Here is a 13,953-nt window from a genome sequence, read left to right as displayed (position 1 = left end):
AAAAAAAAAAAAAAAAAAAAAACAACTTAGCATTAGCACTCTCCAACAACAAATGCATTACAATTTTGGAATCCTAAGATCTAAATGGTCTCTACAGAAGCATGTAAGGTTTTAATTTTCATTTTGTACTCATTTATTGTTTGGTAAAAGGATTTGGACCAAAAAAAAAGAAGCATCCTTCTCTGGGTTCGGTCAGCTTCCCCAGGAGCAGAGCCTGAGGCAGGGGTTCGGGTGCATGGGGTGTATTGAGGGCGTGATCCTAGGAAAAGGGCATGAGGGAAGCAGGACAGGGCAGGGAAGGAGCAAGCGAGGCTGGGGTGCCGCCTCAGCTTCAGCCTGATCCTCTGCAGAACTCTGCACAAGAAACTTGGCCTTTTGTTCCCAGTGTGGGTCTCTCCGTTGGCTAAAGGTGCTGAGGGTTATGGGGGCCCAGAACCCTCTGGGCAAGGCAGCTGTGAGTAAGTCTCTGGAGAAGGTGCAGCTGTGAGCTGTTGGCAGCAAAGCTCAGCACTGGGGGATGGATGCACAAGCCCAGTAAAGAGGATCTGAGCAGGGCATCAGCAGCATCCCTACACTCTCCACAAAGCTGTTTGTTAGGGGACCAGCCGTCCTGGTTTCCCAGAGACCGAAGGATGTACTAAAAACAGGGCAGCACAGGGCAAACCAGCTGGCTACCCTATTTGTACTGTCTCCAACTGAGAGCCAGCTCTCCCTCTTCCATATGCTAATACTATGTTTCCTCTAATATTAATAATGATAATAATTAATATTTATTGAACATTTCCGCCAGGCACTGGGCTAACTGCTTTATCTTCAGCCTATTACTGAATACTCACAGAAGTCCTTGGAGGAGATTTTGGAATATCCCCATTTTACACACAAGCACATGGAGCCAACTTGGCCAAGGCCACAGTACTAGTGTCAGAGCTCGAATCTGAATTTGGGTCCATCTGACCCCAGGTCTGAGCAGTGAACTCCACCACCCCCTGCCCTGCAGCAGAACTGTTTGTGTGCATTCCTGACACACACTCTTCAGGACAGGAATCCTGGCTTTCTCCTCCTTCTGCATTCCTCCAGCTCCAGCACAGCGCCCTGCAGACGGTGGGCGCTTCTAGGTGTGGACATCCACTAAATTCAAGCTCAGGCACCTGCATTGCCCAGTGCCCAGCCCCTCTCCCCAGATAATCTAGCCAGAAGTTGACAGGTGCTGAAGAAATAGAGAGAGGCCTCTTTTTTAACACCAGACTAAATAACTCAGATGGGAAGATTTTCCCTCTTGTGCCTGAGCAATTCAATTGCGAAAATCAAGGAGTAGGTATAAGCTCAGGTTGATTTTGAAATCAGATCACTTTGGTTTGAGTCCTAGCTCTGACACTTTTTAATTGTGTGACCCTGAGTAATTTGCTTCCTTTCGGAGCCTTAGTTTGCACATCTGTAAAATGGGGTTAAAATAATAGTATGTCGCTCATAAGGTTGTTTGTAAGAATTAAATAAGTTCATACCAGTTGCCATCAAGTCGATTCCGACTTACGGCGACCCCATGTGTGTCAGAGTAGAACTGAGCTCGATAGGGTTTTCAATGACTCATTTTTCAGAAGTAGACTGCCAGGCTTTTCTTCCAAGGTGTCACTGATGGACTTGAACCTCCAACCTTTTGGTTAGCAACCGAGAGTGTTAACCATATGCACCACTCAGGGACTCCAAATAAGTTCATAGCTAACATTTACTGAGCACTTACTATGTGCCAGTCGTGTTGTAAGCATCCTATAATTATGTATAAATAAATCCCCTCAATAACCTTGTGGAGTACTGATGAAGAAACTCAGGCACAGCATGAAACAACTTGCCCAAGTGGCAGAAGTAGGATTTGACCCCAGCAGCGTGGCCCCGGAGTCTCAAGGGTCTAGCTTGGTGCCCAGCAAATCAAGGGCTTAGTAAATAACACTCAACCAATGCTAGCCATCACTGCCATCTCATTGAGCTCCAGTCTTTGGTGACAAGAAGCTCCAGTGTCTTCACATCATCTCCAGCCCTGGCAGCTGGCCCCACTCACAGGCCCCAGAGCCATGCTCCCCAAGCCCCGGCAGACCTCCCTCATCTCCGCCCTCTGAGCCCCCCTCCACCTGCCCTTACCTGAGTTGGCAAGGGCCAGGGCCTTGAGCGTCACAAACTCTTCCTTCTCCACCTTGAGCTTCTTGTACCTGCGTACTAGCTGCAGGATGGCCCGATAGAGCTCGAGCAGCCCCGCTAGGCGGGAGTGCTCCTCGTCCATGATGTAGTCCTCGGCGTACACCAGCTTGTCGTCATAGGGCAGCGAGCGGTACACGATGCCCAGGATGAGGATCTCCATCCAGGCACTCTGCAGCAGGCTCATCTGGTCCCCCAGAGAGAGGTTTGAGAAGCCTGTGGGGAGAGGGGGTGGGTCAGGGCCTCTCTGGGGCCGGCTGGGGGTGTGGGTGGCCCCATGAGCCTCGGGATTCTGCCAGGCGCGCCTCCCAGTGAACCTGCTTCCCCTGGTGAACGAGTCTGACCTGGAATTCACAGGAAGAGCTCAGTCAGTGCTGACAGTTGTTATTATCATCATTGCTAGTGCAAAGGAATTTTTCAAATGTCTGTGAAGGCTTTTTGATTAATTAAATGCATGTGTAATTGAAGGCGCTACTGAATTCATGATAGAATCAGGAGACGGCAGTACAGGCCCCCTCCACTCTGGGGCAGTTTCCAGGCCCCCCTCTCTGCTCAAACCAGAGGAGGCTTTGGTGTTATAAATTGACACCTGAAGCTCAATGCAGAGTCTCAGCTGTGCTGAGAACCACAGGCCCAACAGCAACGGGGGACTCAGCTGTTCCTGGCAGAGGCAGAAGGACACAGGCCTCAGTGAGCACAGCCCAGGGCTGCTGAGAGCTAAAGAGCCCCCAGGGTGGAGCTAGAGGCACCTCCTCCCAGAGCAGGCTGTTCTCTCAGGTTCAGACCCCCACTGCCTCCACCATCACTCTCCACCTAACGATGACCCAGCAGTCCTGTATTGGTTGAACGTGGGAGCGTGGAAGTTTCCCCCTCCCTGCTGGTGAGGAGGAGGCTGACCCCATACTGAAGAAGCTTGGGGTAGGGATGGCTCCCGAATGATGATACTGCCTTGTCCAATGTGCTCTGGAGAGTACCTGGGTTTGAGTCCCCACTCCCCATTTCCTAGCTGTAGGCTGACCTGGTCAAAGTCATGAAACTTCTCCAAACCTCAAATTCCTCATCTATGAAATGGGCATAGTAGTAGTGCCCACTTCAGAGAGTGGCTGTGAAGTCTAAATCAGACAAGGATTTATAGAACATACAAAGCTTTACTGAGCTCTTACTATTATTATTAATGATAAAAGTTTTCATCTGTAAAATATGAGTAATACTGTATACTGGAATTGCATCAATTATGCGCTTAACTTGGGCGAATTCAATTAACATCTTGATTTAGAAGAGAGAAAGAAAAAGAAAAAAAAGGATGGGAGGGAGGGAGGAAGGAAGGAAGGACAGGAGGGAGGAAGGAAGGATGGGAGGGAGGAAGGAAGGAAGGAATTTTCAAACATCTTGACCACAAAACAGAAGTCAATAACTTCACTGGGGACTCACCCAGCAACTCAGTGATGTATTCCAACACTGGAGAACAAAACAGACTGTGCTGGATTTATTGGAAGAAGGACGAGTATCCATTTGTCCCATATGTCACGAGCAACTTACTAAATTTCCAGGGTCATTTTGCCCATGTCGTTCTTTTTTCTTCATATGCTGACTTCGAAGCTAACCCTGCCTGGGTGGATGCAGCTCGATGATGTGCCTGCCCCACGTGGGTGCCGGGAGGATGAAGAGATGATGCAGATGACGCACTTAGCACCAATCCCGCACAAACCTTCGACATTGTAGCAGTAATGCCTGTGGTTACTATTACTGTTGTTGTTGGCACTCATTGCCATCACTCTTTCCTCAACTTTGAACCTGACTGGAGGCCTGGGCTTCTGGATTGGCCCATCCCTTTGGGCTTCTGTGGAGTCCATCCCACCTCTCGTCTGTTGTCCTCTGTCTCTAAATGCCACCGCTCTCCCCATTTCCCACCTAGTACATGACTGTTCAACTTGAGGGGGCATCCCTGGGGTCAAAGTCCCCTTCACTCGGCAGGCTGCCCTTTACCCATGAGCGTCCCTCTAGTCTGATCATCCTGGCTCTTGGGCCCAAGCTGTACAACCTGGGCTTTGGGTCACCACCTGGTTGCTGGCACCCATGAGTGATCAGCAATAGCTGGAGCGATTACACTGGCCCAACACGGGGTAAGCTTTGATGGATGCACCATCACGGGGGAGCCTGTGGCACAGAGGGGTCAGGGGTACGTGTGTGTTCTCGTTCTGATTCCACACATGGGAGAGGGTGTGTGGCTGCCCGTGTGGTCGGGGGAGCCGGGAGGTAATAAGAGATAGATAGACATGGACATCCAACATCCAATTTCCCTTATCAGGCCTCTGAGGAGGAGAGAGGCCTTGGGCGACATTAATTAAGAGATACCAATCAGCCAGCACACGAGAGTGTGTGTATGAAGGGAAGTGTTGGACTGGACTAGAAGGTCTGAAGCAGACTGACTAGGAGGGAAGATGTGGGAGGTGGGCAGGGGAGAAATTAATAGACAATTGAATTGGAACGTGGCTGACAGGAGGGTGAAGGTAAGAGCTAGGCTTCTGAAAATGAAGGAGAAAAGACCAGTGGGAGGCGCGTGATCACACAGGTACAATCATGAGAAGATTGTTACTGGCGTGCTTCTGCCCCTGCATTCACTTGCAAATATTTATTGAGCACCTAGTACGTGCCAGGCCCTGTGCTAAGCACTGGGAACAGAACAGTCCTTGCCTTTAAGAGCTTATAGTCAAGAGGGGAAGTGTCCCCATTTGCACCAAGGATCACAGGTCGATATAAAGTTAGGACTATAAGAAGAGCTATAGCGAGGGTAAGGATCAGAGAACACGCAACAGGGGGATCCGGCCCAAACAAGAGAGCTGGGGTGGCTTTGCAGAGGAGGAGACCCAGGGCTGAGCTCTGAAGGGTGGGCTGGAGCTCTGCAGAAGGTAACGAGGGTACATCTGCCTGCAGTGCATCGGAATGAACTGCTTCCTATGCCTTGAGCTCCCAGGAATGATGGACACCATGCCGTGCCTGGTGCAAAAAAAGTGCCCCATAAACCTGTGCAGCACAGAGGAAAGAATGGGCAAATGCCAGCAGGCCTCGTCCCCAGGAGCTAAGAAAACTTGCCCAAGAAACTTGGTTAGACTCTCTTAGTCTTTGGGTTCAAGTTCAGATGTAGCTGCTTTTGCCTGTGTGTGTCTGTAAGATAGACATAGCCCTACCCTTTGGGGAGGAGGGAAGGACAGGTGGTGGGAGGGAGGAGACAGCGATGTAGAAAGTTCTGTGCCCCATCAGAGGGTGCACTGTGAGGCCTGTGCCCAGACTGCTCTGCCAGCCTAAGTAGTGGACTCAGCTCCAACTTATCTCTTCCACTTGAGCATCTGCAACAGGAGCTAGACACAGCTTTGAAAATCTGAATGCACACTCCAAAGTCCTGACTAGTGTATACAGTCTGCTTCACTGTGTGCAAGAAAAGGGGAAATATTTGATATTTCCTAATATTGTAAATAAGGAGCTCTGATGGCACAAAGGTTAAGTACTCAGCTGCTAACTGAAAGGCTGGAGGTTTGAACCCATCCAGCGGCTCTGCAGGAGAAAGACCTGTCGATCTGCTCCCATACAGATTACAGCCTAGGAAGCTCTATGGGGCAGTTCTACTCTGTCACATGGGGTTGCTATGAGTTGGAGTTGACTGGATGGCATCCAACAATAACAAATATTTTAAACAGTTAAAGTATTTTCTAATATTGGAAAAAAGAAACACTAGCAGGAAAAAATGAGAAACAGAAAAACTGTTGACTGTAGGAGGCAGGAGGGGCAGGGGACAGAGATGGACGTGAGGCTTTTGTGAATACATTTTTGTCTAGTTTTGGCTTTTGAACCATGCCAATGTTTAAGATACCCAAGAACAAAATTAAATGAAAAATATAATTAAATAAAAAATAAAACAAAACACATGCTCCTTTCAACCTAGCAATTCCACTGCTAGGAATTTCTCCTAAAAAGAAAAGTATGTATAAATACGCAAAGGTAAACATAAAAGGGTATTTGTTAGATCACTGTAATAACCCAAAGCAGGAAACAACCTAAATGTAATTATTAGTTAGACAAATGGCACACTCAGAAGTCACTATAAAGGGGTAGAACTGTTTGTGCTGATGTGGAAAGATAACCAAGAGCCGAAGGCAGATGGAGTGGGTCAGAGCACAGACGCCAGAGCCAGATGGTCTCTGTTAGAATCCTAGCTCTGCTGATCACTGGCTATGACCCTGGGCAAGTCAGCCTCAGTCTTCTCATCTGTGAAATGGGGATAATAATAATAGTACTTACCTTATGGGTTTGTGCGGATCAAATGTGTGAAGCACTGAGAACATAGTTTAGCACATGGTAAGTGCTACTATTTTGCATAATGAAATGAAAAAAAAAAGGCTTATAAGCAGTGTTACAGTATAATCCCACTGTGGGAAGGAGAAACACACACACACACACACACACACACACACACACACACACAGGTTTACACATGCACAGCAAACCCTCGGAAGAATACCTAAGAAGTTAAGATGACGTTTCCCTCTGGGGAGAGTGGATGGGGGATTAGGAACTCTTTAATTCCCACCCTTCTGTCACATCTGACATGTTTGTTCTTGTTGTTTGCTGCTGTCAAGCCAGCCCCTGACTTATAGGAACCCCATGTACAATGGGACGAAATGTTACCTGTCCCTGTGCCCCCATGATCTGACATCTTTACTCCAACCAACCAACCAGCTGCCGTCGAGCTGACTCCAATGCATGGTGGCCCCATGTGTGTCAGACTAGAACTGTGCTCCATAGGGTTTTCAATGGCTGATTTTTCAGAAGTAGATCGCCAGGCCTTTCTTCTGAGGTGCCTCTGGGTGGATTCGAACCTCCAACTTTTGGTTAGCAGTAAGTGCATTAGCCATCTGGGCCACTCAGGAACTCCAGTTATCTTTACTAGGAGCATATATTCTTTTATTTAGAACCAAAACAAAAGATGTCCAACATTCCTCCTGTCCTTTTGTAAAGCACCCTTCACTTTCCGTTTTGCTGTGATGGCTAGGCCTCCTTCCCCATCAAGTAATCAGCAATTCTGGACAGAGGGGGTCCCTCTCCGAGGGCTGCCGGGAGGGGCCAGGATGTGGCCTGTGCCCCTGGGAGCACAGGGCTTCCCTGCCTTGTTGGGCCCGGCCAAACTGGCTGCTCCTCTCCATCTCCCACCGTGAGCTCTGCTGCCCCAGTAAAGTTGCTTTATCTGCACCAGCTGATCTAATAACACCGGGCGCTTCCCAAGCCTGCCCATCCCCCAGTGATTTGGCAGCATGAGCTCCTAGAACTCAAAAAAAAAAAAAAAAAAAAGGCACATAATTTGTGGCAAGTGGAGTTCATAATCTGTTAATTTATTATCGTTTCTGTCGACCTGGAGGGCCATTAGCAGAGGTAATAAAGGGAGATGTAATTATAGGATCTGAGGCCACTCCAGACACAGCTGCTGTCACTCGGCAGCCCATATTTCATCAGCTGCTGGCGTTCCCCTCTTCCCAGCGTGAGCCAGACGCTGGCTACCTGGGAGCAGGGCCTACTGAGGGACCCTTGGTGAGGAGGTCTTTGGGGGTCCCCTGCAGAATTCCTGCAAATGTCAGCTGGACCTGGCAGGGGTGATGGTGACTCTCAGGGGCTCTCCTGGCTGGGCTGTCTCTGGGCCACCTGGGAGGAGGATAACGAGCTAATAAGGTGTGGAGCCTGAAATTCATCAAGTGATACCCATAGCCGATTACAGGCTGCTGGCTCTCATTCTAATCTCCTGTTCTTGGGGAACGAGAACTGGATACTCTAAAGATTGGGCTTGCCCTCTGGATAACCCAATATTTGGAAAATTCAACTCAAGGTAAAAAACCTGTGTTAGGGGCAGGGCAACCTCAGACTGGCTGGAACACAAGAGTGGCTGCTATTCTTAGTGAATCATATTAGCCCCAAGTTCCCCATGGAACTCACCTTGTGAAAAGTGTCCTGTGTGTTCAAAACCATGGGCCAAAAAGAGGGGAAATGGATTTGTGTTCAAACAGTCCATGCTTCTGGCTAAGCTGGTCAGCTCAGAGCCCACAAGAACACGTCCACTTCTGAGTAGCAGCAAGGAAACTTAGGCTCACAGCATCCTGATGTCCTTCTGGACTTTTCTACCTGGTCACTGTCCATCAGTCCTGAAAGCCTAACTCATGTTCTGCTCTCTCCTCCTCCTGCCTCTGAACGCCACCCTGTATCTGCCTTATTATGTACGGAGATACATGAGGTTGGCAAATGGGTGGGGACAGATGAAACCCACCACCCATCTGTAAGCATGTTGTACTGTGGTGGCTTGTGTGTTGCTATGACACTGGAAGCTATGCCACTGGTATTTCAAATACCAACAGGGTCACCATGGTGGGCAGGTTTCAGCAAAGCTTCCAGACTAAGACAGATTAGGAAGAAAGGCCTGGTAATCTATTTCCAAAAGTTGACCATTGAAAACCCTATGGATCACAACAGAATACTGTCAGATATAGTGCTGGAAGATGAGCCACCTAGGCTGGAAGGCACTCAGAATGCGCCGTGGACACAATGGGCTCGAGGTTACCGACAATCACGAAGACGGTGTAGGACCAGGCAATGTTTCATTCTGTTGTACATGAGGTTGCCACGAGTCAGAGCCAACTTGATGGCAACTAACAACAGAGATGAAACAAGATTGGCCGTGGGCTGGTAATTGTTGAAGCATGGTGATGAGTACCTGGGAATTTACTACACTATTCTGTCTACTTTTGTACATGTTTGAAATTTGCTACAATAAAAAGTTTTTGTTGTTAGTTATCCATCTTATTCCCAAATTGGCTCCTTGGGACAGTACCTCGGTAAAGGTGTGCAAAGGCCAAGTATGAGGTGCCTTCATGTGCCAGGCGCTGGGCTAGAGGCTGGGTGATGCTTGTGGCATGAGAGGTGTACTCCTGTGCTTCAGGATGGTGGCCTGAGGTCCTCCTCTGAGTTCTGTTCCTAAGCAGTCAGAAGTAGACAGTCCTTTTTGTCTTTCCAGGAACCAGGACTGACCAGAGCCAACATAGGTCCCAGCGTGGGGCTCCCACTTGCTTCCTTCTTACCCAATCTGTTCGCTCATGCTCTCTCCCTCTCTCTCTCTTTCCCTCTCTGTGTCCCAAAGGGCTAGTGAACAGGCCTTCAGAGGAGTTTTCCATTTAATCTGAGACGGGATTAAGTTGATTTGTTTAAAAATATCAGGCAGTTGATGTGTCACTGCCCTTAATACGAGGTTTACATGCAGTGGCAGGAGACTACTAATTAATTTTACCTTAAACACTGGAAGGTCAGGCCCAAAGAATGCAGATTTATGGAAAATAGGCAAATTAGCACTTGAGACCGTCAAATGAACCCCAATATTTATTTTCTAATCAAAAAGAATTCAGCTTTGGACAAGGAGAAATGATGATGTGAAAGGAGGCCTTTATTTACTATTAGCATCAGCCCCCACCATGGGACCAGCCTCTGCCATTTATCAAGCATTCGCTATATGTGGGGGCTGGGCTAGGTGTGCTATACCCTCCCAACAATGGTGCGGGGTGGTTTTCTATTATTATTCCCATTTTACAGATGAAGACACTGAAGTTCAGGAAAATGAAGTCGCTTGCACAAGGCCAGTAAGGGTAGAACTGGGATCAGAGGCCAGGTCGGCCTATTCCAAAATCTGTGCTCGTAGCCACCACTTGACTCTACGCGCTCACTGCCCTCTTGGTTTGAAAACCACAGACAGGAGATGCAGCTGTGAGGTGGGAAGGCACAGGGAAGGATGGGTGCAGGGGAGACAGTGCCTGTCCGCTCCGTTGGAGGTGCTGCAGGGGAGGGAAGGTGGGAGAAGGAAGCAGTGACCTGGAGGACCGCCAGCAGCCGCTCCTGAGCCATTGCCAGGCTGCAGAACTAAGTCAGAACAGCAGTGTGTGAGAGCGGGTGGGTGGGCAGGGGAGGGGCAGCTGTGCCTGATTTGGCCTTGGGTCAGTGGAGCAATCCAGGCTGAGGTGTCTTAAGTAGTGGCCTGACCCCACGTCTGTGCTGAACCAGCACTGGGCAGATTCAAAAAGTACTGAGTGTGTAATCTCGGGAGGCTGAGCTCCTTAGTAAGGGCACACCAGCCCAGGTCCCTGAGGACCCCCCTCCCCAGTCAGGATGCCCAGGGGCCACCGGGAAGTCCCTGCAGAAGGAATTCCAGGCTTCCTGCCAGCTGAGTTACAGCCAGCACCATGCAGACCCTGCCACCTGGTCTCTTCCTGTCCCTCTCCACGCAGAGGCTCTGTCCTGTTATGCACACAGGGTCTCATGCATAAGGAATTATTTCTGTGTCACCCCATCAACAATGGGCCTTGGCATCTAACCTATAGGACACCTTTGTTGCATGATCACGCATGCTGTATTCATCTTTCAGAGCCCATGACAAGTAAACAAAAACAAAAGATGGACAGACAGGAAGATAAGTTGTCCCATGCCACACAGCTAGCTTAAGAATCCAAGACCATGGTGGATCGTCACCGGAAGGGTTACAGGATGTCTACAACTCTGGGAACCAAGCTGTGAGAACCTTAAAGGAGTGAAAGAGTAAATGAAGGAGTAAAGTAAAAGGAGCTAAGGGCACAGCCTTTAGAAAGGCTCCTAAAATGTGGATAACATAGAATACGTGGGTGTCAGTGTCCACAAAAATAAAAATAACAAGCTTACAACATTTACACAGAACTAGAAAGGCTGAAAGAGAGGCTTGGGTCCCCATGGAGAAGTGTGTATTGCCTCAAACCTATGATACACACTTTCTGTACTAGAAATGCTCTTAAGATCTGAGATCCCAAATAAAGCGACGGGCCTCCCTTAGAGATCAGGCAAGTAGCAATAGTGATCATGCAAATGGTGTTAGCACAGGCCAGGCAAACGCTCCACACACAATCTCATTTCATCCTCAAATCAAACCCCGCAAAGGAGGCACGACTGTTACTCCCGTTTTACAGAGAGGTCAAGTGACCTGCCCAGGGTCACACAACTAGTAAGTTATAGACTCAGAATTTGAATCCAGATCTGACTCCAAAGCCCATGCTCCTAACTGCTCCTCTTTACTTGCCTCTAATATGACGAAAGAGAGTCGATCACTCTTTTGAGTTGTATGTCAACATAATTCCAATAAGGTCTACAAGAAAATACTACTCCTTGGCCTCCAACCATTCAAGGAATTTGCTCTTTGAATGCTACTTATTGTAGATCCGATCATCCAGATCAGAATCCCTGGGTATTGCAAATGGTTAATGCACTTGGCTGCTAACTGAAAGGTTGGAGATTCGAGTTCACCCAGAGGCACCTGGGAAGAGAGGCCTGGCGATCTACTTCTGAAAAATTGAGGCTTTGAAAAGCTTACTCTGATGCACATGGAGTTTCTGTGCATCAAAACTGAGTCAATTCTGAGTCAATGGCAACTGCTTTTTTTTTTTAATTAGATCAATCATAGGCCCTTCTAGAAGGATAGCTGGTTCTGAGGAGTCCCCAGCACTTATACACATTACCAGATCTTCCAAACACCTTCTCCCCTCCAACCCCACAGGAAGAGGAAAAGTCAAATGGGTGTAGCAAGATGTCTCGGGCCTCCCAGCCCCAAGCTCCCACTCATCAGAACCAGGCACACTGGTCAGGCAGTGGGCAGAGTGGCCGAGAGCCCCTGGTTATGTTCCTGGTCCTACATGACTCACCTGGGATGTGCTTGGCCCAGCCAATGATGACCACGAGCTCCCTGTCTGCCAGGTCACAGAGGATGGTCAGGGCCTTGATATCCCCCTCAGGCATGCCAGGGGGAGGCATGGCGTAGAGCTTGTCTGGCTCTGCCACCAGCAGGTATGAGACAATCTTGGTCACTGCAACGACAAAGAGGGTAGGGTAAATGCTAGGAAGAGAGGAAAGGGTCAGGGGTGTAGCCTAAGATGGAAGAAAAGTTGGGTTCCTATACCCCCATGAAGTTCACACGTGACTGTAAGGACCCCTTTCTGACTTCACAGAGTTGCTGGCGGAGGTGACTCGGTCTGTTGAGAAATGGCCTGGTGAATTCTCCTGAGAGGAGCCTGCAGAGCAACTTTGGGTGGATGGTGAGGGGGGCTTGTTCTGAAGGATGAGGCCCATTGCCTCTTAGAACCACACACCTGATTTGGGGCCACATCTGTGACGTTCTGCATGGAATGGCTCTGAATGAAGCATGAAGTACCCCACACCAAGGCTAGACACTGATGTCATCATCCCGAGATCCAGCACCCCATCACCCAGCATCAGGAAGGTGGCATTTCCCCAAGTGACACCACATGTTCCAGGTGCAAGCGTTGGCAACGGGCAGGCACTTTCCAGGCACTCACATGGCTTTTTAGCGGGTGGAGAAATCTGTAAGCTCAGATACGGGCTGCTCTCTGAGTCCAGCCGCCGCTTGTATTTCTGGCGGCCTCCGCGTACTCGGTCAAGACGCACACCTGTTGGGGAGGAAAGGGAGAAGGTCTCAAGAGTCGTTCAACGTCACTGGTGTGCAGTACTGACTTCTGAATTTCAGCACTGGCCAAATCCTTCAGGGCCAAGCCCAGGGTGCCTTCTACAGCTGCCTCATGGCCAGCCACAGGCCGGGTGGCTGGATCGTCCTAAAACAATTGTCTAACAGTGACAGTCCGTCACATTTGCCGCAGGCATGGTCTTGTCTCTCTGGATTCAGCATCCTCCCAAAATCCATGCCAAACAACCTTCAGCCCTTGAGTCTTTCTGTTTCTAAAAGGGAATGCACAACAAAACACTCCACCAATTGGTGTTGGGGAAAGAAGAAGTCGCATTATTATACATTTGCTTTGAATCCAGGGAAGGTTCAGTCAACTTGCCAAGATAGGACAGAAATCCATACCACTGCCAGGTACTTTAAGAGTCAAACCAAAGATTTTCAAACTTCTTGCATAAGAAGCATCTGGGTGGGCACACAATAAAAATGTCAATTTCTGGATCCCACCCTCAGATATTTTAAGTTGGAGTTCTAGAATCTTCTACATAAACTCCCCTATGGGATGAAGATGCAGGTGGTCTTGGCCACACCTGAAAAATCAATGTCTAGAAGTACCTTAACAGCAGTGCAAAAGCAATTGCGTCTGCTCCATGCAGGAAATATCCACACCACATTTACATCCATCCCTACGACAGATACCGTTATGGGTTGAATTGTGTCCCCCCAAACATGTGTTGAAATGCTAACCCCTGTACCTGTAAATGGGAGTCACTGGGTGGTACAAATGGTTAACCCACTTGGCAGCTACCAGAAAGGTTGGAGGTTCAAGTCCACACAGAGGTGCCTGGCAATCTACTTCCAAAAAATCAGCCATTGAAAACCTGATGGAGCAGTTCTACTCTGACATACAAAGGGTCCCCATGAGTCAGAATCAACTTGATGGCAAGACGCTGGTTTTCATGGTCCCGGGGAACATCTAGCTCAATTGGCATTAACACAGTTTATAAAGAAAATGTTCTACATTCTACTTTGGTGAGTAGCGTCTGGGATCTTAAAAGCCTGTGAGCAGCCATCTAAGATACTTCACTGGTCTCACCCCTTCGGGAGCAAGGGAGAATGAAGAAAACAAGATACAAAGAAAAGATTAGTCCGAAGGACTAATGGACCACAACTACCACGGCCTCCACCAGACTGAGTCCAGTACAACTAGATGGTGCCCAGCTACCACCACTGACTGCTCTGACCAG

At 48.8% G+C, this 13,953-nt stretch overlaps 1 protein-coding gene across 3 annotated transcripts in view; it reads right to left on the bottom strand.

The window, feature by feature from the left end:
• ESRRB (estrogen related receptor beta) overlaps positions 1 to 13,953 on the bottom strand; it is a 59,656-nt gene that overhangs the window by 4,626 nt on the left and 41,077 nt on the right. For 2 of the 3 annotated variants that reach the window (XM_023726142.1, XM_004371063.1), the window contains 3 exons: positions 12,585 to 12,695; positions 11,934 to 12,095; positions 2,134 to 2,403 (listed from right to left, as the gene is read on the bottom strand). In XM_023726142.1, the coding sequence (XP_023581910.1) occupies positions 2,134 to 2,403; positions 11,934 to 12,095; positions 12,585 to 12,695 (543 nt within the window). Of the gene's footprint in view, positions 1 to 2,133; positions 2,404 to 11,933; positions 12,096 to 12,563; positions 12,696 to 13,953 lie in introns of all 3 variants that reach the window. The other variant, XM_004371064.3, reaches the window with a different exon arrangement.

The sequence above is a fragment of the Trichechus manatus genome, unplaced genomic scaffold, assembly GCF_000243295.1.
Source record: "Trichechus manatus latirostris isolate Lorelei unplaced genomic scaffold, TriManLat1.0 scaffold00010, whole genome shotgun sequence".
Classification (NCBI taxonomy): Eukaryota; Metazoa; Chordata; class Mammalia; order Sirenia; family Trichechidae; genus Trichechus; species Trichechus manatus.
The sequence above is the reverse complement of the archived record's forward strand: the minus strand, read 5'-3'. Positions and strand labels throughout refer to the sequence as shown.